The 25,295-nt window shown below is 36.4% G+C and overlaps 1 protein-coding gene across 2 annotated transcripts in view; it reads right to left on the bottom strand.

Annotated features, from left to right (window-relative positions):
• Nucleotides 1-25,295, bottom strand: part of LOC114031801 (rho-associated protein kinase 1) — a 143,923-nt gene that overhangs the window by 84,854 nt on the left and 33,774 nt on the right. For both annotated transcript variants that reach the window (XM_027846938.1, XM_027846939.1), the window contains exon 2: nucleotides 8,655-8,736. In XM_027846938.1, coding sequence (XP_027702739.1) covers nucleotides 8,655-8,736 — 82 coding nt within the window. The remainder of the gene's footprint in view (nucleotides 1-8,654; nucleotides 8,737-25,295) is intronic.

Here is a 25,295-nt window from a genome sequence, read left to right as displayed (position 1 = left end):
TTCCACTGTACTAGTTAGTTTTAGTTAACTTTTTTTTCTTCTCAGATATAAAAAAGTATGTCATTTTTATTGGCATCTTTTGTTTTTTACATTACCTATAGCTGACACTGTTGACCATCACCTCCAACTAAATATACTCTCCTCTCCCTTGATGTCAGAGAAGCTCCACTCTCTTGGTTCTCTATCTCTGTTTATCTGTCTGTCTTTTTTTGCTGGCTCCTACTCCTCTTCTAAATATTTAATGTTTTCTTTACTAGTTACAAACGATTAAATATTCATTCAGGCTGCCCTTATTTCCCTCCAAAATATATTTAATGTAGGTGTTCCCTAAACTTGTCCTATTCCCCTTCTCTTTTTATACAGTCTTCTGCGAAAAATCAGATTCACTCCCAGTTTTAAATACAGATGATCCTCAAATCTATTCCCCTAATTCTGACCTTCTTAAAGCATAAGTCTAACCATGTTATCCTTCTACCCAGGAACCTTCACTCGCTCCCTTTTGCCACTAGGCAAACCTCAGCTTGACACTTGAAGTCCTATACAATCTGTCTCCAGCCTACTTTTCCAGGCTTACCAAATATTATTTCCCTTCACACACCCTATAATCCAGTCAAATTGTCCTACTTGTTCCCAGAATGCTGGATTCCACCTGTTGTCTCCCTGACACAACATAGTCTGTCCCAAGTACTACCTCTGCAACTCACTTTCCCCTCACCTTCACATCTCAGAATTCCTAGCACCCTTCAGTTACATCTCATGTGTCACCTCCTATGGGGAATCTTTAGCTCTCTTTCCTCAAATTATCAAAAGGAGGAGCATATTTCTATCTGTTTGCAAACATTGCTCCATGGAAAACAAGAGCTCCTCAAAAACAGAGACGATTTTTAATTTTGTATGTAAATAACTTGTACATAGTAGATGCTTCATGAATGCTCGACAAATTAATTTGGATCAATGAATGATTTATCAGCCTTCAACATCTAGAATATACTTTTTTACTTTTTAACAGTTGGGACAAAACCAGAAAGCAATAGAAAGCTGTTTGATGAAGGTTTAGATTCTTACAGTAAACTCTATACAGCAATAAACTCCACTGGAGATGATCCAAATATAAAAAGTAGTGCCATAAAAAATATCAGAAGAATGGCAGGTTTTATCTTCTATATCTGAGGATAGAAGAATTTGTAACCAAGCATGGAGTAGAATAAATTATAAAATGATAATTTGGAATTATGCAAGAAAATAGTTAAACTTCAATCCAGCAACCCTATTACTATATCTACAGCCCCCAACTGTAAAGGATAAAAAGAAAAATTACATACGATGAAAACATTTGTAGTTACACCCTTTTTTTTGGTGTGTGTATGTGTGTGTATAGAGGCAGATTAGGTGGCACAGTGGATAGAGCATCAGGCCTGGAATCAGAAAGTACTGAGTTCAAATGTGGTCTCAGACACCTATTAGCTGTTTGACCCTGGGCAAGTCACTGAACCCTGTTTGCCTCAGTTTCCTCATCTATAAAATGAGCTAGAGAAGGAAATGGCAAATCACTCTAGTACCTTTGCCAAGAAAATCTCAAATTGGGTCATGAAGAGTCAGACATGACTGAAACCACTGAAGAACAACAGAGATGTATGGGGGCAGGAGGGAGTAACCTTATATTCAATCTTTTTTTACATGAAAGGTAGCATGGCATTGTAGATAGAGGGGGCCTTAAGAGTAAGTAAGATTTCAGTTCAAGGTCGTCCTCTGACAAATAGCTCTGTGACCTGAGCCCAGGAAACTCTCTAAGACTACAAAGAGGCAGAACTATTACTGATTCAAATTGGTAAAGGAATTTTTTTTCCTTGAAGTCTTTTATACCAGAGAAATCATAGGTCTAGTCTGATGATGGCACCTACATTGAATCTTCCCCTTGTAACAAAAGAAAAACAATTAAGCAAAATACCTTAGTAGAAAGAACAGCTGACGCCAACCTGGAGCATGCTCTTTTCTTTTTCCTTTTTGTGTCTCCTCTCGTGAGGGACAAAAGAGAGAATACATTCTGAGAGTGAGACTGGACCCTATATTGGTCTTAAGGGGGAAGGAAAAACAAAGTGGTACTATTTTTATTCCTTCTTCCCTTGTCTTCCCCACTCAATCTCAAGCCGTGGCTATTTGCATAACCAAATGCAATCAGAACATGTTTTTCCTATTCACCTCATAATTTTCAGGAGCCTAAGTCACCACCAGCAACCCGATAATAAGTTTGTGTCAGGTATGCTCTCCTTAATAGCAAAGTCCATATATAATAAAATAGGATTCTTAATTTTACAAAAAATGTTATTATTGGATTAGCCTTAGTACCTTATATGCTATGTTGCTGTTCGGTCATTGCAGTCATGTCTGACTCTGTGACCCTGTGTGTGGGGTTTTCTTGGCAAAGATACTGGAGTGGTTTGCCATTACTTTCACCAGTGGCAAACACAGGTTAAATAACTTGTCCAAGATCACACAGCTAGGAAGTGTCTGGGGATGGATTTGGACACAGGTCTTCCTAACTCTAAGCTCAGCATTCTATCTACTGCTCCACCTAGTCATTTCCCCAATTCTCTACAAACAAGAAGGAAATATATTTTGACTTTTTTTCTAGAATGGAGATTGGTCATTACAATTAATCAGAGCATAGCTGCCTATTAGTTGTGCTTTTGTGTATGTTATTAGTCATTCTATATACTCTGTTTCTTTCACTCTTCAAAAGTTCATAGAGTTGTCTGATGTTTCTATGAATTCCTAACATATATCATTTCATTTCTTATGGAACAATATATCTTAATTTAACATACAATTTGTTCAGCCATTTCCCTATCAGTGGGTAACTATTTTATTTCCTACTTTTGGTCACTGCAAAAGACAGTGCTCTTAAGTACTGTACCCAACAATTAATGATTTTAAAAATGAAATTCATTAATGTAATGGAATATTACTGAACTAAAAGGTAAAGTGAGCAAGAAGTATTCTGAGAAACATAGTAAGAAATGATGCAGAATGAAATAAACAGAACCAAGAGAATAATATCTGCAATGACTACTACAATATAAATAAAGACAACACTAAAAGGTAATACTCAGGTCAAAAGCAAAGGATGATGTTAGTTCCAAATAACTAAAATTTAAATAGCAAATGACAAAAACGGAAAGTTATAAATGCTCTCATGTATAATTACTACATTAGATTTTTTCCCTTACCTTTTTTTTTTATGAGAATGTGTTGAAGGAAGAATTATTTATTGGGAAGTGAATGACATCTCTATAAAAACTTTAAAAAATGACATAGATCTTTGCCTTAGGAAGATTATCTTGGTATGTGGAACAAAGGACAAATTGGAGAGGCAGGGAAATCATTAAGGAATCCAAGAAGTGATAAAAACCTTAAAGAAGCTAATGTGTGAAACAAAAGGGAGGGATATCAAGTGATCCTATGTAGGTAAATTCAACAGAATTGGTTACTGGATATAAGATTGAAAGGGTATAAAGTGGCAAAGGTTAGAAGCATAGGTGACTGGAGGATGCTGGTGGCCTTAACAATAAGAGATCTGGAAAAGCAGTTAATTTAAGAGAATCAGTTTAATTCTAGATTTGCTGAGTTTGAGATACAAGCATCCAGGTAGAGATTTTCAACAGTTAAGTGGAGGTCTAAGACTGGAGTTCAGGAAAACAGTATATAGACTTTGGAGTTATCTGCATCTATGTGATAACTGAACCCAGGGGGAGCTGATAAAATCACCAAGGAAGATAACACAGGGAGAGAAGAGAAAAGGATCCAGAACAGAGGCTGGAGATAGTCAGAGTGGGAAAAGGATGAAATAGGAGATTAACAATCCAGAAATGGAGGTTGACAAGGAGCACTACACAAGGACAATTAGGAGAGAGTAGTATCGCAGACATCAACACAAAGGAGAAAATCCAAAAGGAGGCTGTGAGAACTGAAAAAAAAGACCCTCATATTTTACAACTGAAAGATCATTGGCAACCTTCAAGAACAACTTATTTTAGTTGGCTACAAAAAGCACAATTAGTACCAATGGGTAGAAATTAGAGAGTGAGACTACAGCTCACCACAAGGAAGCCTTCCTAACAATTAAACTTGTCTAAAAATGAAGTACACTGTGAAGCAGTGTAGTAAGGTAGTGAGTTCCCCATTATTGGGGGGGGGGGGGACTTCCAAAAAAAATACAGAAGTTGATCTTGGCACTGATATTTAAAAGACAGAGGTTGCTCAGGGAGAGGTTGAACTAGATGATCTGAGGCCGTTCCTAAAACACTATAATTTTGTTTTTATTTACTTCTCTTTATAAGTTAGCATTCTCTCCTTGCCTCCATATTTTTGAAAGGCTGACTCCTATGCCGAGAATTCACCCTCTCCTCTTCTCTACCTCCTAGAATCTTCAGCTTCCTTCAAGGGTTAGGTCAGGTACTAAGTTCTTCATGCAGTTTTATCTGACCCTTCCGTGATCTGACCCTTCTCTTTCTTCCCAAATATTCCTAGAGGATGTTATCTGTTCTCTTTTCACTCATAACTTCCTACTATAATTTATACTTAACTGGTGTGCAGATTATACTCCTTTTCCTCAACTCCTAATCTCAGTAGACTATAAGTTTCTTGATCTTTGTTTCATGATTGCCGAGAACAGTGACTTGCACACATATGGTACTTAAGGTTTGTTGAACTGAGCTGGATATGGGGAGTAGGGGAAACAAGTTAAAGGTGACAAACGTTTCCAGATAAGAGTCTTGAAAAAACAGTGGTAGTACTGATTCTATTCAATTTAACAATTTTTTTGTTCACTAGAAATTGTTCTTTAGGTGAACAAGCAGAGTTTATTTTGGGAAGAAAACTAGATGAAAGGATACAAGAAGACAAGGGAAGCCTAAAACATTCCATTTTAATGTTATTAAATAGGTAGGGGTACCCTGTAGGCAACTGGAAATGCAGAACAAGAGTTAGGAATCAGGATTTGAGAGTCAACCTCAGAGAAATGATAGTTTTAGTCACAGTAGCAAAAGACTTCTAAAGGGAAGAGAATGCAGAAAGCCCAGCTGAAGACAAAGCCACATAAGGGGATCATCCACAATTAGCAGAGGAAGGAAGAAAAGGAAGAGAAGTCAAATCAAAGACTGAAGAAGAAAGCCAGGGAAGTACTATGTTATAGTAACCAAAGGAACAATAAGTTTCAAGGAGTGAGTTGCCAATGTTAAATGTTGAGGTCAAAGAGGACAAGGACAATTTTTTTTTAAATCATTGAATTTGGCAAGAAAAACACTAGTAACCTATAAGTGAAATTTCAGTGGAGTGTTAGGGATGGAAACCAGACTAGAGGGAAAGAAAGAGTAAGTGAATTCAAGTCCTTATCTTCTATGGTCTTGTCTGAAATAACTTCATACTCCTGTAAGCATTATACTTTTTAATTTTCCTATTGTATTTTTACACCATACTATGGACTATTCATCTCATATATATTACATATGCATATATATGTATGTATACACACATCCCCCCCCCACCCCTCATCACTTTCCCTACTAGACCCTGTAAGGGGATTTTATCGAACTTTTTAAAAACGAATTACTTTTATTCTGAACTTAAACATGAGATTAAAAAAAATACTTCTATATAACAATAATATAGCGCTTTAAGTGTGCAAAGGGCTTTACATGTTATCTTACTTGATTCTTAACATAACCCAGTTAGGTAAGTACTATTATCCCCATTTTGTAGGTGAGGAAAACTGAAGTAGACAGATGATAAGTGACTTGCCAGGGTCTGAGGAGGAGTTGAACTTAGAAATTCCTAACTCCAAGTCACAGAAGAACACAAAAGAAGATTACTGAGTATTTATTTCATGCCATATATAATATATGCCACATGTTACTTTCAAAATGGTCCTGTTTGTACTTTTTAACTTCCTTCTATTCTCTTCTGCACATTTAAAAAATTCTTCCACGGCCATCTTTTTTTTTGGAGGGGGGGTGCATCACTATTACCACCCTCTTCCCACTGACACCACCACCACCACCACCACCACCAAGGAGGGTTAAAAAACCAAACAAAACAAAACAAACCACAACCCACTTACATATATCCTTGTAACAAAGAGGTATATATACAAGTTAAAAAATACACAAAGCTGCATGTAAAGAAAAACTTTCTGCACTGAATCCATCATCTCTCTTTCAGGAGGTGGATAACATGTTTCACTATAGATCCTTTGGAGACTCGGCTCATTTGTCATTGCATTAATCAGAGTTCTTAAGTCCTTCAAAGTTGTTTCGTTTTACAATGTTGTTTATTCTTATACAAACTGTCCTCCTGGGTTTGCTCACTTCACTTGATAACCAGATATTCTTACTACTTAGGATTCGCTGAAATACCTTTTTCACCATTTTTTCCAGCATAATACTACATTATAGTCACATAATACAATTTGTTCAGCCATTCCCCAACTGATGGGCACCATATTAGATTCTAATTCTTTTTTTTCTCCCCCCTTCCCAAATCTTTTAATCTCCCCATAATTATCAGGAAGTTTGTTCCTTTGTTCTTGATTTCTGTTTGGTCTATTCTAGTTTTTAAGGAATCCATCATCTGGGTTAAGGGTTAAAACATTCTCTTCTAAACTATTCTCCTTCTAATTCTTTGCTCCAGAACTTCTATTTTATTGTTTATGTCTTACTTCACTTCTAGGTATTCATGTTATCTTTGAGGAAAATGTGTTTTTTTTTCATCTGAGTCTCTGCTTAAAGTTATTACAATTGCTCTCCCCTTCTTTGGAGGGATTTCTAGATTTACAACAATTTTTTATACTGGCAGGTGTCTTCATGGGTTGCCCTGATGCTTTCTGATGTGCTTTTAGGTGAGGTATCTGTCCTTGTTTGGTCTTACCCTGGATCAGTTAGGTTCCTGTGCTGACCTCCACTTCCCAGGGTGATTAGGCCACCCTGGATTTTCGAATGAAAAACATTCCCTGTTCTTAAGGAACATACGTTCTACAGAGGGATCAAAAAAGTAAAGAGACAAAGATATAATAAGCTAACAAGTGAGAAAAACTAACTACTTGGGGGATCAGGAAAGGCTTCACAGAGGAGGTGATACCTGAGGTGAGCCTTAAAGAATGTTAAGTAGTCATGGTAGGGAATGAGTAAATTCCAAGTAGGCAGATGCCTTTACAAAAACATGGAAGTGGAAAATGAAATACTGAGTTCTAAGAACAAGCAAGCCAATCTGGCTTGAACAAAGAGTGAATGAAGGGGGATGATGTGAAATAAGTGTAAAAAGGGAGAATGTGGTCAAACAGGGAGGGTTTTTAATTCTGAGATGGGGAGATCTTATCTTAACCTAAAGTAACAGAGAATTCTTGAACAGAGGAGTGGCATGGTCAGACCTATGATGCAGAAAGGATATTTTAGCAGCTTTGGAGAGAACGGCTTGAAAAGAAGAATGAAAGACAGTAGGGAAGATAATTGGGAAGCTATTGCAGCACAAGTGAGAAGCACTATAGTCAATCAGAGAGTAATTCTGAGAGGAAGATCCAGGAAGAAACAAGAAGGGATGGGGTCTAAAAGAGAGGGCAGAATCAGCCTTAATGAAGCATGAATAATGGTCTTCTGTATAATGAGTTCAGATACCTCTAATTTAAAAATGAGTATATCGTATTTAATTCCATAAACTCCATTTAATTCAATAAGCATTTATCCAATAGATATATGGAATTACATAGGGCTTTGTAGATCAAAGGTAACACCTTAAATATAAATTTGAAATGAATCAATAATGATAATAGATTGATCCTCACAATAATCTTGTAAAGTAAGTGCTATTATCCCCATTTTATAGATGAGAAACCTGATGCAGAGAAAAGTTACCCAGGGTCCCACAGCCAGTAAGTGTCGGAGGATTTTCATTCCTGCTTCCTGACTCCAAATACAGAGCTCTCTACCCACTTTGCTCCTTCACTGTCTCAACAGTTCGAAGAGACTAAGGTATACAACTGTAAAATTCCACAATGTCAACTCTGAACGTAGCATTTAGGTCTCAGGACAAAATATAACTCCCACCACAAAAAAACCCTGTAAGTCAATATCAAATCCGTGATTCTGTCAACAGAATTTTATAGATGATCAGTTTAAAGAGTTCGATGCTAATTTTTTTTGACAAATTTTTCAACCATATCAAAAAATGGTGCTACCCGACACCAAAGACTATACAACCTTCTAGACAAAGGAATCTTTTCAAAAATCTTTCAGATATAATTACTAAGTAATATTGATGCAACCCAAATATCTACTGTAATAGAAAACAAACACAGAATCATATAAAAGACGGGTAAGATAAGATAAACAGTTTATAACTTTTGAAACCCTTTCCATTTTAGCTATTATGTGCTATCTTTTTATGCACATAATCTTTCATAAACGTTATTAAGAAGCAATGAAAGTGATGATCCTCCTCCTCTCTGACCCAAACTAATCCTATGTCGGAAGCTTTAATGAACAAGTGCTTTGTAATCACAGAATGGAAAGAAGAATATAAATTACACAAAATGGATAAGTTTTTAAATATGTAATATTTGGTTTATATATATGCATATATGTCAATTATTATAGATGATTACTTACATTTGCTTAAAAAGTTGTCAATATTTTTGTTTTTTCTTAGTGCAGGAAAATCCAGATCATATACCAAAGCATCCAATCCATCCTAAAAAACAAGCAAAAAAAAAGAGATCAGTTTTCTTGACTACTTGAATAAAACTTTTTTCCTCATTCATGTTCATGATATGAAAATGCTTTGAATTTTTTTTACATACATTTTAAGAATACCTTCATTTTTACAAGCAGCTTGCAACCTGGTTGTATTATGCTGAAATTTCTAACAAATCAACATTCAACAATCTAATTGAGACTAAAGAGCTAGAAATCACTTCAACAAGACAAGAACAGAAGTAGCTGAAATTATCAGCTCATTTATAAGAGCTTACAAAGTAGGATAGTAGAAGATTATCAACATGACAAAAATACAGTGGAACGAAAAGCAAGTTTGAGGGATGACAAGAAAGTAGAACTGAGAAGATAAAAATGGAATCTATAAAAAATTTATCATAAGCTTTTCACCATCAAGAACAGCAGGGCTATGATGACTGAATGAATTCTAACATGACAGTATTTAAGGTACTCCATCAAGTAGAAATCACACTAAAGAAAACAGGTAGAAAGATAAGCTGGATAAGACAAAGTATAGATAGAGAAATTCCATAAGGAGATTAATTCCACCAGAGATTGAATTTGAAGGTATCTGAAAAATGAAAATAAGCTAAATATTTTTATGTGGGGGTGGGTGGAATCTCATATCAGGATATACTAGTACATAAGACACAAAGTACATACAAGGTAACCTGGGGGGGGGGGGCCTCCTGTTGAGTCATGAAGGAAGCCAGAGTTTCCAAGAAGGGAGAGCATTTAACCATGAGGGACTGCTAGCATAAAAGCATGCAGATGGAAGATATGGTATATATTAGGCACTTAATTAAATGCTTGCTGAGGAATAGCAAACAAACCAAAAAGTGTGTTAGAGGGGAATAATATGTAAGACCACCAAAAAAGTAGAAAAGGGTCAGCCTGTAAACAGCTTTAAATTCCAGACTGAGCAGTTTATGTTTGAATCTAGGGACAAAGGAGGCTATTGGAACATGTTCAGACCTTCGATTTAAGAAAATTACTTTGGCAACTGTGTAGGAGATAGATGTGAGTCAAGACTTAAAGCAGAGACTAAAGAGGAAAACAGTACCCCCTCAGTTTTATAAAAGCAGATAATATTTGTAAAGTATTTTGCAAACCTTAAAGTGCTATATGAATGCCAGCTATTGTTAATATTATTATGATTATCTACATATAATAACTCAATCTAATACAGTGCTTTAAGGTATAACTTAACACTTTCTTCACAACAACCTTATGATAGGTGACAGAAATGAAGCTCAGGTAAGTTCAGTAACTTATCCATGGTCACCCAGCCATTACAAGTCAGCAGCAGGATTTGGATCCAGAACAACTTTTCCACCAATTCACACACATGCTGAAGGAGTCACATGCCCATTGCTTATACTGCAAGGTAAGGGAGGCACATCTTCTACTGGCCTGAATCCTCGCCCACATCTCTCAGACATAGTAACAACAGCAATAATAGCAGCTCATATTGTCATATTGTTTTATGGTTTTACAAAGTGAGTTCCACACAAAAAGCCTGCAAAGTAAATATTTCAGGCATTATCACCCCTATTTTACAAGTGAAGAAACTGTAACTGAGAAGGGTTAAGTGGCCAGGGTGACACAGTAAATAGTGAAGCTAGGATTTAAATCCAAGATCTCTCCTTTTGTCTCGCCACTTCATTTCTCCCTCTCCCCTCCTCTTCATCACTAAAAATAGAAGATGTACTGTGCTGAGTGGTGGGAGGAGATTCCCTAAAGCCTCCATTCCCAAAGGGTTTTTACACTTTGCTCTTCTACACTACTGTGCATTTGTGGATGGATAAGATTAAAGATGTTACTAGCCAATAAGCACTTAGCAGTTATGTGGAGTTCTACACTTGGAAGTCACAAAGATATGAGTTCAAATCCAGTCTTGGGTGTAGGTGTGTGATCCTGGACAAATCACTTAACTTTTCGCAGTCTCAGTTTCTCCTCAGCCACTCAAATCCCTCCTAACTTTGTCCTTATGGAGGTAGCATAGTTGATAAGCTTTGTAAATTATAAAGGGGGATGGCAAAGTGGTATGGAGGGAGGAATAGGGAGAGGAGTGGGGAGCATGGGGGAAGAGGAGAAGAAAAGTAAAGTGAGAATGACCCATCTGTGTTATAAGCCTTCTCAATTAGTAAAAACAGAAGAGTTCAATCTCCTACTTCATTTCCCATTCCAAATTTTCTTTACCGGATGGATTCTCTTTAAAATACTAAACTTTAAATATACTGAAAAAAAAATCTCTCAAATAACTTGATTAAATTTTTATACAGCAATACTGTGTAATTATTTTTGGGGGTCTCTCTCTCTCATTTTACAAATGGAAACGCAGCATAGGATAGTGGAAGGAATGCTAAATTTGAAGTCAAGAAATTTATATTAACATACTAATAGTTACCATACTAATTTTGTATGACTTTGGATAGAGGCTCAGTTTGTATATCTGTAAAATAGGGTTGTACAGGGAAAGTGTCTTATAAACACTTACTAAAAAATGTAAATTATTATGAGGAAATTAATGTTCAGAGAGGTTAACAGATTTTCTCCTGGTCAATCACCTAGTAAAAAGGCAGTCCGAACTTGTATCCAAGTCTTTTGACACTGACTCCAAATCTAATGTCATTATCACTGGACTTCATCAACTCTAGTCTGCCAGAGCAGGAAAGAGCCATTAAGTAATACAATATGCCACTGGATAATAGCAAATTGAGTCATTGCTATTAATTTAATAAATTTGAAGTTCCAGTTATTGTATCTGAAAAAACCAATTTACATTAAATATTAAGATATATATTTTTATTTTAAAATTTATTAATTTTTAGTTATCAACATTCACTTCCATAAGACTTAGAGTTTCAAATTTTCTCCCCCTCCCTCTCTCCCCCCTCCCCAAGACAGTGTGCAATCTGATATAGGCTCTACTTATATGTTCATATTAAGCATATTTTCACATTAGTCATGATGTAAAGAAGAATTAGAACCAATGAGAGGAACCTTGAGAAAGAAGAATCAAAACTAAACAACAAAAGAAAAGAAGAACAAATAGTATGCTTCCATATGCATTCAGATTCCTTCTCTGGATGTGGATAGCTTTTTCCATCATGAGTCTTTTGAAGTTGTCTTAGATCCTTACATTGCTGGAAAGAGCTAAGTCTATCAAAATCAGTCAACGCAGTGTGGCTGTTACTGTGTATAATGTTCAGGTTCTCCTCACTTCACTCAGCATCAGTTCATGTAAGTCTTTCCAGGTTTTTCTATAGTCCACCTGCTCATCATTTCTTATAGCACAATAGTATTCTATTACATTCACATACCACAACTTGTTCAGTCATTCCCCAGTTGATGGGCATCCCCTCAATTTCCAATTCTTTGCCCCCACAGAAAGAACTGCTATAAATATATTTGTCCATGTGGGTCCTTTTCCCATTTTTATGATCTCTTTGGGAAACAGCCCTAGAAGCAGTATTGCTTGATCAAAGGGTATGTACATTTTTATAGCCCTTTGGGCATAGTTCCAAATTGCTCTTCAGAATGGTTGGATCAGTTCACAACTCTACTAACAATGCACTACTGTTCCAATTTTCCTACATCTTCTGCAACACTTACCATTTTCTGCTTTCTCATGTTAGCCAATATGATAGATGTGATGTGGTACCTCAGAGTCATTTTGATTTGTGTTTCTCTAATCAATAGTGATTTAGAGCATTTTTTTCATATGACTAAGGATATCTTTAATTTCTTCCTCTGAAAACTGCCTGTTCTTATCCTCTGACCATTTATCAATTGGGGAGTGACTTGTATTCTTATAAATTCAATTCAGTTCTCTATATATTTTAGAAATGAGGCTTTTATCAGAGACACTGGTTGTAAAAAAATGTTTCCCAGCTTTCTGCTTCCCTTCTAATCTTGGTTGCACCAGCTTTGTGTAAAAGCTTTTCAACTTAATGTAATCAAAGTTATCCATTTTGCATTTCATAATGTTCTCCATAAGATATATCTTTTAAAAAAATAAGTTATAACTTGAACTATAAATGGGAGAACATTAATGTGGAAAGCATCTTGTAACCTTTCACAGAGAGCACTACTGAAAGGATAACAGCGTCAGCTATATGGTCACATGACTGTCAAAAGCAAAAAGGAGAAGCAGAATAAAACACACAACTAAGTAATGTGAGCAGCTCTGAATTATGAAAACCAGGTCTTATCTAAAATGTCACCAAATTTCACTAAAATAATCACATTTCTCACAAGTTTTAGAGCCGGAAAGGACCTCAGAGATCTAGTCAAAATCTCATTTACAGAGAAAGAAACTGAAGTCCCTAAGAGTAAAATGATTTGCCCAAGGTCACGTAGCAAATAAACAGCAAGAGTTGGTATCACCATGAGCTCCACTAGAAAAGCATTTTTCTGTGGAAACAGAATTGGAATTGAAAAGTTTTAATAGACAGATCTCTAGAATCTAAGTGTTCAGTATTCCAGTGAAAAGAGACATTTCTGAATGATGAAATAATAACCTTTGAATACCACGGCAGGACAAGAATCTCCCATGCATAACTACTTCAAGTATAGAATAACATAATAGTACCCACTGTCAAGTAATAACTTGTTCATAAAGGTTGTGATGAATTGTTTTTTAAATGAATAGCTAAGACAAAATTGGGAAACTGAAGCATATAAAATAATTTTATACATATGCAGTAAAACTGTAATTTTTTTTCAAACCCAGTTCCACTTGTAGAATATCTTAACCATTTTACAGAGGAAACACAAAGTCCACAAACAGTGATTCTCATTTCTTGTAGGGGAAGATTATCTCTTGAAGCTTATTGTAACCACTCTCCCTTGACCTTGACGTGTGGGTTTTTGTTTTATTTTCCCTAGATTCAAGCCTCCATCTCACTTTCCAGCCACCACCAACAAAACATGTTGGTACTCTTTGCCTGTATGTTGTCTTTTCCCAACTAGAACACAAACTCCTTGTGAGCCAGAACTGTCTTGCTTACTTGTATTTGTTTCACCAAGGCTTAGCATATAACAAGCACTTAACAAATGGTTTACCTAGTTATTTATCCTTAAATATGGTATCTGAAAAAATATTTCAAAAAAGCAATTAGCAGCAAAATTAAATTTGCCTCATGAAATTTAAGGATCCCTAATACCAAATTCAATTTAAATGCCTTCAGGACCTGTTAGATGGGAGCAATCAATAAGTAATGAAACCACAAAAACAACTGCACTTTACATACCATCTGTTGCGAAGATGAAGCAGAGAAAATCTATGAACTCATTCTGATTCGCAAAACTAAATCAACATATATTCTGGATTCTTAGGGACTTCAATCCAAAAGTAAGCCTAAGTGAGGAATGGTTCCAATGTAAGACATTAGAGTCCAAAGATTTGTGGACTACACAGAAGCCTTACATCTGTTCATCACGAATACTTTCTTCCAGAAAAGTCTCACATCAGAAAATAGGAAATGGATGGAAATATCCATGCTGTTCTTCACACAAGAAACCACATCACCAAACTCCAGGCATTTTCACTGGCTATTCCCCACGCCTGAAATGCTCTCCCTCCTCACCTCTGCCTCCTGGACTACCTGGCTTCCTTCAAGTCCCAGATAAAATCCCATCTTCTACAAGAAGACTTTCCTGATCCCCCTTAATGCTCGTGCCATTCCTCTATTGATCATCTCTAGTTTATCCTGTATGTATCTTATTTGTGCACAGTTGTTTTCATGTTGTCTCTCCTATTGTACTGTGACCTCCCTGAGATCAGGGATTGTCTTTTGCCCTTTTTTGTAATTCCAGTTAGTGCCTGGAACATAGTAGGTGTTTAATAAATGCTTACAGACAGACTGAGGAAATAATATCAACATATATAATGACTTCATATAGAATTTTAATTGACTTGAATCAAACGCCAAAGAAAAGTATGACCAAAAAATTAAGACGGGCTGGTCAAGTGGTATGAGGAACAGATAATGACGGAAAGTCCATATAATCCATTTGTAATTTCTCAATATCAAAAGAAACAAAAGAAGTCTGTAAGCATGAATGGAAACCTTTAGGCCACTTTATGGGAGGACATGAACAAGAGTCACACAGTATGGACAAGTATGCATGGGTTGCAATCTACATTGTTGAAGAGAGCGATTAGGTCACTGAACCTTTTCAGTATGATGATGAAGGGAGAATAATCTAAGTGACGAAAAGAAGCATTAAAGGACAAAATAAAATCAAGGGATGGCTAGTAGTCCAGTTTGGAAAGTACACTAAATAAAAGGAAAAGAAGTAGAGTGAAATAAAACTAGCTTGAAGACTAGTCCAAAGATCACACAGATCAAGAGCAGGAAGGAATCTCAGAGGTCATCTTGAATTTTATTCTGTAACAATAATAATAATAATAATAATAATAGCTAACATTTACATAGTGCTTACTATGAGTCAGCTACTGTGCTAATAAGCACTTTACAACTATCATCTCATTTTATCCTCATAACTCTGGGAGGTGGGTGCTATTATCCCCATTTTACAGATGAGGAAACTGAGACAAATAAACTAGTTACGTGACTTGCACTTAAGTGCAAAATGACTTACACTGTAAGCAACGGGGATTCAGTAAACATCTTTTTCCCTAAGAAGCAACATTTTCAATCCTTGCATTAGAAAGATTATTTTGGCAACAGCATAATGAATGAACCAGAATGCTTTAACAATTCAAGGTAAGTTATGATAGGAGCTTTAGTAGGGCAATGAGGGTAAAAAGGAAGAAGAAGGTGCCAAATGCATTGCAACATAAAGTAACTGACAAAATTTGGTAAACACGTGGATTAGATGATCTATCCTAGCTATAAAGAGTTGGAAAAGCTAATAGTACCTTCTAGCTCTAAAATTCTCTAATTCTCTTATCTAGAATTTCACAATAATTTTTAAAATAATTTAGGTATATATTATATATATATATATATATACACACACACACTTTTTTTCTTTGAAGGTATGATGTAAGATGCTGAAGCATAGTTTGTTAAATGGTAGCAACTGACATTTTATAGTGCTTTAAAATTTATAAGATGCTTTACATACATTATTATCACTTGGGCCTCACAACAATCCTATAAGTTAGGTACTACAGGTATTATTATTGTTATTTTTTATGTTAGTTTGCTTGTATTGAAGTCAAGGTGAATAGTAGGTCTAGAAGCCACCTTTGGAAATCATCTAATTCAATCATTCATTTTTTAAATAAGAAAACAGACTCAAAGAGATAATATAATTCATTCAAAAATGTTTAATAAAACCCTACTGGGTTGAGAGTACTAATGTATGTAAAGCATCTTCTAAATTTGAAAACATAAAATGTCAGCTACTAGTTATTAATAAACTATGCCTAAATATCTTATATTGTACCTTCAAAGAAAAATATTTTTACCTAAATTTATCCCTGCCCTGTCATCTTTTTATACTATCATGACCTTGTCCAGAATTATTCCCTTTCTAGCACATCCCATGTCTCAACCTATAATTATGCTCATCTTCTCTCTCACAAGGGAAGAATCACACACTTGGGCTATCTTTCCAATACCGTAACTCCTAGTCTACCTTTGCTATCTCCAAGTATGGGCCTCGGTTTTCTCACCTGTAAAATCAAAGGCAAGAAAAAAATTCTTAAAGTTCCCTCTAGCTCTGAAATTCAAGTGTTCAGGATACAAAGTAATGCTAAGATGAAATGAATTTTAAAAGTTAGCATAGAGTGGTGTGAGCAAAATAAATTAGAAAAGTTTAGTTAACCAAGAGAAATGAAACACTCACTAATGAAATATATTAGAATTTATTAAGTGGCATGTATGTATGTGTGTGTCTGTGTATGACAGACATATGGCAGATACTGTGTTAGGTGCTGGAATGCAAAGACATTACTGAAAATAGCCCTTGCCCTGAAGAAATGCATATTCTATAGGAGAAAACAACATATACACATAAAGTATATATAAAATACCAGCAGCAAGGGAGGGAGGAGAATCTGGAAAGACTTCACGTAGGAAATATTTGAGCTAAGCTTTGAAGAAAGATATGGATTTTAAGAGACAAAAGTAAAGAAGGATCTATCTCCCAGGAGTGGGAGATAGCCTTGGTCAGCAAAAGCACAAAGAAAGTAGACAATGTCTAGTGAGGAACAGCAAGAAGGCCAGCATGAACAGACCCAAGAGTGTATAAAGGAGAGCAATGTGTGATAAGTGTGGAAAGGTAGGTCGCCAGGTTGTGAAGTGCTTCAATTGCCAAATGGAAACAAATTTGTATTTCATCCTAAATGTAATAGATAACCATTGGAGTTTACTGAATAAGAGAGTGGTGTAATCACACCTGTACTTTAGGAATATCCCCCTGTCAGAAACTGGAAGCAGGAAGACCAATTAGACCAGTTTCAACAAGTGATAGTTGACCAGGGCCCCAACTAAAGTTGAGGCTGTCAATAAGGGTATCAACTATTTTTATAAGTTTTGTCATCTTAGTAGTGTTGGCCTTCAGAAAAACAGAATTAACATTTTTAAATAAATTCTAAAGAAAATAAAGGGCATACATATTTTCTAAAGAGATAAAGATAATTTTCTTTAATGAAAATTTGAGAATTAAACCCAATACATGAGAAAAAATACATTCAATTTCAATGAAACAATTGATAAAGTCCCTCAAACTATTCCTTGTGAAAAAGATGGAGTGATGTGGACTAAGCAATAATACAGCTAGATGGATTTCAAACTAGTCAAATGGCCAGCCCCAAAAGTTACTCATTCAATAAATAATTCAGTGTCAACTTGGAAGGGAGTCTTCAGAGATCTGTGATTGGCTTTGTGCTGTTTAACATTTTTATTAATGACCTGGATGGAGGCATCAATAGTATGTTTATCAATATTGTATATCAGTTGATATACAATGCTGGGATAGCTGAGTTCAACACACAACTCAACAAGAACTTCCTCTATATCACAACCATCAAGTGGTCCAAAAAGATCCCAGAAATTAGCCTCAAACTCTGGGCAGAATCTAATCAAATGAAATTTCAAAATGAAAAGCATAAAGTCTTAGAGTTGGGTTAAAAAAAATAAAATTTTCAAATATAAGATGAAGAAAACATGGTTAGATAGGCAATTCTCTGACAATATTCTAGGAATTCCAGAGGATTGCAAATTCAGTAAGTCAACAGCATAATATGGTAACCAAAAAATGTATGCAATCTTGAGCTATATTAAGACACAAATAGTAAACAAGGCTAAGAAGGTCATAATTCCATTGTACTCTACTCAAATCACATCTGGATTATTGTGCTTAGTGTTCAGAGCACTGCATTTTAAGATGGAACCTGATAAACTGAAGGGTGTTCTGAGGAGGGCAACTAGAAATGGTGAAAGGCCTCAAATTATTGTCATATGAGGATTTCTTAGGAAAAGGAGATGTTTAGCCTGGAATGAAGCAGACTTGGGGGTGAGAATGGGGGAGGAAATGAGACACATGATAGCTGTCTTTTAGCATGTGAAGGTTGACAAGTAGAAGAAGGGATCAAACAGATTTTAAACACCTAATACGTGCCAGACACTGTACTAAGAACTTTACAAATATTATTTCATTTGATCCTCACAACAATCCTGTGCAATAAATGTTAGTGTGACCTCTCATCTTACAGCTGACTTACCCAAGAACACAGTTATTAAATGTCTGAAATCTGATTTGAAGTCTTTTTTTTTTCTTTTTTTTTTTTTTGGTTGGGCAATGGAGGTTAAGTGACTTGCCCAGGGTCACACAGCTAGTAAGTGTTATGTGTCTGAGGCCGGATTTGAACTCCGGTCTTCCTGAATCCAGGGCCAGTGCTCTATCCACTGTGCCACCTAGCTGCCCCTATAAGTCAAGTCTTGCAGAATCTAGGCTCAGCACTCTATGCATTGTACCACCTTCCTCTTGGCTCCAGAGAGCAAAATTAGAACCAGTGGGTAGAAGGTATGAAAAGACAAATTAAGACTGGATACAAAGAAAACTTTCTAACAATTAGAGCAACAAAAAAAAAAAAGAAGAAAGAAAAAAGAATGAGTAACATCAGGTGGTAGTAGGTTCCCCCTCACTGGGGGGTCTCACAGCAGAGGTTGGATAATTACTTCTTGGGACTACCATAAAAAAAGATTCATGTTCAAGTGGGAAAAGATGGCCAAAGAGCTATTCCAACTCTCCGATTTTGTTCTGCTGTTGATGTTTCCACTGTTAGAAATGACATCATAGTTCTCATCTGAGGAAAAATCTCCATTCTCATTCCTTGTCATTACTTTGACACTGCCCCTCTAATGCCAGGTTCAAGAACCAGAGGGTCTCAGGCCTAGGTCACTATAATTTACTCCAAAATCCTTTGATCTCCCTTTCCTCTTCCAGAGAACTACTTCATACACCAGTAATTTTTTTAAAAGATGAAAAAAAAAAAAAAACGGGGGGGGAACAGAATAATTGAAAAGTCTTTCGAGCCATACGTGCTCTTTATAATCCTTCAACGTTCACTTTTGATTGTTTGGTGTCTCTGTATACAGTTGTTTGTGAGGGGCTGTCTGATGTTGGCTGCTGCCGGGTGGGGGTTATGGCAAGATGGGGTAGGAACTGGGTATTGGGAAGTGACCGGAGCTCGCGCTCCCGGGGCAGGGGCTGTGGTAGGCGGAGTTGTGGTGAACTGGGATGGGCTGGATACGGAGAAGTACTCGTGCTCCTGAGGCAGGGGGCTGTGCCACGTGGGAGTGGGATGGCAGAGGACGAGTTCCCTTTGCTTAGTCCCCTCCCTAAATGCAACGTCAACCCCAGACGCCTCCTTCCTGTGTCCTTCCTGACTTCCTGGGTCACGTACCTTCCCTTTGTGTAGCACTGACCAGACGCCTCCTCCCGATATCTGGGCCTGACTTCCTAGGTCACGTGCTCTCTCTTTGTCTATGCATTAATCCCAGACGCCTCCTTCCTGTATCCGGTCCTAGCCTCCTGCGTCACTTCCTCTCCCTTGGTGCGCTAAACCCAGACATCCCCTTCCGGTATCTGATCCTACAATCAATGACTAGTAGGCGGGCTGAGGAGGAGGGGCTAAGTAGGTACTTAGGGACGGTCGTGTTCGGGAGCACGCTCCCTCTTTGCTCCTGCTCTCTTGCTATGGCCTTCCTGTGATGGCCTCTGAATAAAGCTCGGGTGTTGGCACCTCCTGGTAGGCTCGTCTCTGTGTGTTTATCCGGGTAGTACCCGAAGACTGGTAAGTATGACTCTGGTAGCCTGCTCCTTATAGGAGGAGAGTGCATGGCGCGGCCGGCACAGTTATTTTTTCCACTTACATTGTTGCAGACATGGTATAATCTGTTTTCTTGACTCTGCTTACTTCACTCTGCATCACTTTATGTAGAACTTTCCACACTTCTCTATATTCATTATATTAATTATTTCTTAAAGCACATTCCTTTACTGTACCACTGTAATTTTAGCCATTCTCCAAATGATGTTTCTAATTCTTTGCTATCACAAAAAATGCTGCTATAAACATGCCTTAATTCTAGTGCCTTCCCTCTGTTAATCATTTCCTACTTATCACATATATATGTGTGTGTGTGTATGTATGTATGTATGTATAGCTTGCTTTGTATATATTTGTTTGTACATTTTCTTCCCCATTTGATTGTAAGCTCCTTGAGTGCAGGAACTCTTTTGCCTCTTTTTATACCCCCAGAGCTAAGCACAGTGCCTGGCCACACAGAAGGTGCTTAGTAGGTGGTGCAGTGGATAGATTGCCTGGCCTGGAGTCAGGAAGACCTGAGTTCAAATCCAGCTTCAGACACTTACTTGTGACCTTGGTCGAGTCACTTAACCCTGTTTGCCTGAGTTTGCTCACCTGTAAAATGAGCTGGAAAAGGAAATGGCAAATCACTCCAGTACCTTTACCAAGAAAACCCCAAAAGCAGTCACAAAGAGTCGGGATAGAACTGAAATGACTAAATACAACAAATGCTGATTGACTGATGTATATGATAACTTTCTTCTTATCAGTAGCACCCTTGGGCATAAGTGCAGTAATGGTATCATAGTCCAAAGGATATGGATATTTTAGTCCATGTAGTCCATAATTCCAAATGGCTTTCCAAGATGGATACATTGATTCACATCTCCATCAACAATGCACCAGTGTACCTATCTTCCCACAGCCCTTGCAACATGAAATCTTCCCATCTTTTGACAGTTTTGCCAATTTACAATGTATAGGGTAAAACTTTAGTGTTTTTTGATTTGCATTTCTCTTATCATTAGTAATTTGGAGTATTCTTTTGTATCTAATTCTTCTTTTGGGAATTGTTTATATGCTTTGACCAGTTATCTATTGGGAAGAAGCTTTTGGTCACACATATGTCAATGGTTTATATATCTTCAATACTGCCCTTATCAAAGAAATGTGACACAAAGATTTTTTTTTTCCCAATGTAAACACTTCCCTTCCTACCCTAGGTGCATTAATTTTGTTTGTGCAGAAGTTTTTCAGTTTAATATAATAAAAATTATGTATTTCGTCTTTTTTTTATTACCTTAAGAATATATGTCCTACCTCCAGCTGTGAGAAGTATACAATCTACTTCTCTTCCAATTTTTTCCAATAGTATAATCTTTAATATTATAATCACATATCCATTTAGAATGCATTATAGGAAGTAGTGTTAAGATGTTAGTCTATGCTTAATTTCTGCCACAACTGTTTGTTTTTTTAAATTTCCCAGCAGTTTTTATCAAATAGGGAGATCTTTCTTAGGTAGTTTATTTTCCAGTTTATCAAACAGGTTAATGAGTTCGATTGTTTCTGACTGTACTTGTCTAATGTTATATGGACTTACTCTCTATTTTTTTTCTTTTACCAATAAGAGATGGTTTTGATGACTGCTGTAATATAAATTTAGCAGATTTTTCTGAGTTAGCCTGGGATCCTAATAATTATTTACAACCCTGTTCCTATAGCAAAACTATTTCTGAATTGCAAATGACCAGCTTAGAAATTATTTAGAACAGAATGTTTACAAACTGAAGAATGCTTTTACCAGAATTCTTGGATGGTTCACTTCACTTGCAAGCTTAACAGCAGAAACTCTGGCTAGATAAATTATTTAACAGGTTTTTTTTTTTAAATCTACTGGTAACAGTTAGTTTCTCTTAACCAATTATGTCAATAAATCAACAAGTATTTATTAAACATTTACTATGAGCTAAGTATGATGTTAGGCATTAGGATATAAAAACAAAACAAAAAAAGTCTCTGCCCTCAAGGAACTTATATTCTGTTGGAGGAGATGGAACTTAAGTATGTATGTACATGTAAGTATATACAAAACAAATACAATAATACAGGATAACTTGGGGGAGGGAAGAGAGCAAGAAAGGACTCACACAAAATGTAATGTTTGAGCCAAACTTGGAAGGAAAGTTAGGGATTCTAGGGCACAGAGATGGAAAGAAAGAGAAATCCAGGTATGGAGGATCACCTTGAAAAGACACAAAGATAAGAGATGGAGTGGTATTTATGGGGAATAGTAAAAAGACCAGTTTATCTGCATCACGGAGAACATGAATGAAGTAATACATAAGCCTGGAAAAATAGAGTGGAACCAGGTTATAACTGGTTTAAATGACTTTTCCTCAATTTTTTTTTCCCATTTGCTGGTTCTTTTGCTACTGCTTACTAACATGCTTAATTAAGACTCTCCTGCCCACAAAAAAATTTCTCATGTGACCCTACCATTACCTCAAGAAATCACTCCTCCCCTTTCATAGCCAAATTCCTGGGGGGAGGAAGGGGGAAAGACTGTCCATATTTATTGCTTCTACTTCCTCTCCTCTCACACACATCATTGCATCTCCTTTGCAATCTGGCTTCATCCCCAATCAACTAAAATTCTCTCTCCAAATTTATCAATAATCTCTTAATTGACAAATCCAATGGTCTTTCCTTAATCATCATCCTTCTAGACTTCTCTGCAAATACCTGATACTGTTAACTACCTTCTTTCCCCTAGAGAAAGCTCTCTCTCTTAGTTTTTGTAACACTGCTTTATTGGTTCTCCTCCTATCTGTTTGACTGCTTCCTTTTCAGTCTTATTTTGCTGGATCATCATTTATATCCCATCCCCAAAATGGAATTTACTGATCCCTCTTCTACTTTCTCTCTACAACCTCTCTTGGTTACCTTACAGCTCCCATGAGTTTGAATCTCCTTCCTAAAAGCACTAATAAGAAATGGCACTATTGTAAAAGATTCGTTTTTCCTTATTCCCAAACCATTTACTTGTTTAAGAATTCATTCAGGGTTATGCCAAATCAAAATAACTAAATTCAGATCTGATCATACATCGATCCTTAAAGAATTAGAAAGGTCATTCATATTCCACTGGAACTATTTGAACTCATGTATTTGGGACTCCCCCTTCCCCCCCCCCCCGCAATGATGCAGATCCCTGTCTATCCTGTGCTACTATTGTTCATGTTTTCCCAAAAGTTTGCCACAAAGAATCCACCCAATATATGCTGAAGGCTTTCTTCAATTTCTCCTGACTGCAAGAGGATATACCAGGTGGGAATTTTGGCTTTCTACCTCAATCTTGCCATGTGATCAGTTCGTCTTTTCTTGCTGACATACAAATTTCTCGATGATATACATTACTCATCTTCAAAATTCTTCATCCAGCATCTACCTAAAACCTTCAGCAAGCATCACATATAATGGGGACAAGCTAGAATCATTTCCAATAAGATCGGGGGTGAAACAAGGATGTCCATTATCACCACTGTTGTTCAATATCGTACTGGAAACGTTAGCTTTAGCAATAAGAGAAGAAAAAGACATTGAAGGCATTAGAATATGCAAAGAAGAAAACAAAGCTATCACTCTTTGCAGATGATATGATGATATACTTAGAGAATCCCAGAGAATCAAGTAAAAAACTACTTGAAATAATAAACAACTTTAGCAAAGTGGCAGGCTATAAAATAAACCCACATAAATCACTGGCATTTCTATATATTACCAACAAAACCCAACAGCAAGAGATAGAAAGAGAAATTCCATTTAAACTTACTGTAGACATTATAAAATATTTAGGAGTCTACCTCCCGAAGCAAACCCAGGAACCATATGAACACAATTGCAAAACACTTTTCACACAAATAAAGTCAGATCTAAATAATAATCTACTTATTCAGTGCCATACCAATCAAATTACCAAAAAACTATTTTATAGAGTTAGAAAAAATAATAAGATTCATTTGGAATAACAAAAGGTCCAGAATATCAAGAGAACTAATGAAAAGAAATGCAGGGAAGGTGGCCTAGTCATTCCAGATCTTAAATTGCATTATAAAGAAGCAATCATCAAAACTGCTTGGTACTGGCTAAGAAACAGAGTGGTGGATCAGTGGAATACGTTAAGTATGCAAGACACAGTGACTATAGTAATCTATTATTTGATAAACCCAAAGACCCCAGCTTCTGGGATAAGAACTCACTCTTTGACAAAAATTGCTGGGCAAACTGGAAAAGAGTATGGCAGAAACTAGGCATAGATTAAAATCTCATACCATATACCAAAATAAAGTCAAAATGGGTTCATGATTTAGATATAAAGGCTGATACTGTAAGCAAACTGGGAGAACAAGGAATAGTTTACCTATGAGATTTATGGAGAACAGAAGAATTCATGACCAAACAGGAGATAGAGAACATTACAAAAAGCAAAATGGATAACTCTGATTACATTAAATTGAAAACTTTTTGTACAAACAAAGCCAATGCAACCAAGATTAGAAGGAAAGTAGAAAATTGGGAAAGAATTTTTACAACCAGTCTCTCTGATAAGGGTCTCATTTCTAAAATGTATATAGAATTAAAATATATATAGAATTAAGTCAAATTTAAAAGAATACAAATCATTCCTCAATTGATAAATGGTCAAGGATATGAACAGGCAGTTCTCAGATGAAGAAATTAAAGCCATATGAAAAAAATACTCTAAATGACTATTGATTAGAGAAATGCAAATCAAAACAACTCTGAGGTACCACATCACACCTATCAGAATGGCCAACGTGACAAAACAGGAAAATGATAAATATTGGACAGAATGTGGTAAAATTGGAACACTAATGCATTGTTGGTGGAGTTGTGAAATGATCCAACCATTCTGGAGAGCAATTTGGAACTATATCCAAAGGGCTATAAAAATGTGCATACCCTTTGACCCAGCAATAGCACTTCTAGGACTATATCCCAGAGAGATCATACAAATGGGAAAAGGACCCACATATACAAAAATATTTATAGCAGTTCTTTTTGTGGTGGCAAAGAATTGGAAATTGAGAGGATGTCCATCAATTGGGGAATGGCTGAACAAGTTGTGGTATATGAATGTAATGGAATAATATTGTGCTATAAGAAATGATGAACAGGCTGACTTCAGAAAAACCTGGAAAGACTTGTATGGTCTA

The sequence above is a fragment of the Vombatus ursinus genome, unplaced genomic scaffold, assembly GCF_900497805.2.
Source record: "Vombatus ursinus unplaced genomic scaffold, bare-nosed wombat genome assembly UNPS02015255.1, whole genome shotgun sequence".
Taxonomy (NCBI): domain Eukaryota; kingdom Metazoa; phylum Chordata; class Mammalia; order Diprotodontia; family Vombatidae; genus Vombatus; species Vombatus ursinus.
This window is presented reverse-complemented; position numbering and strand designations above follow the sequence as displayed.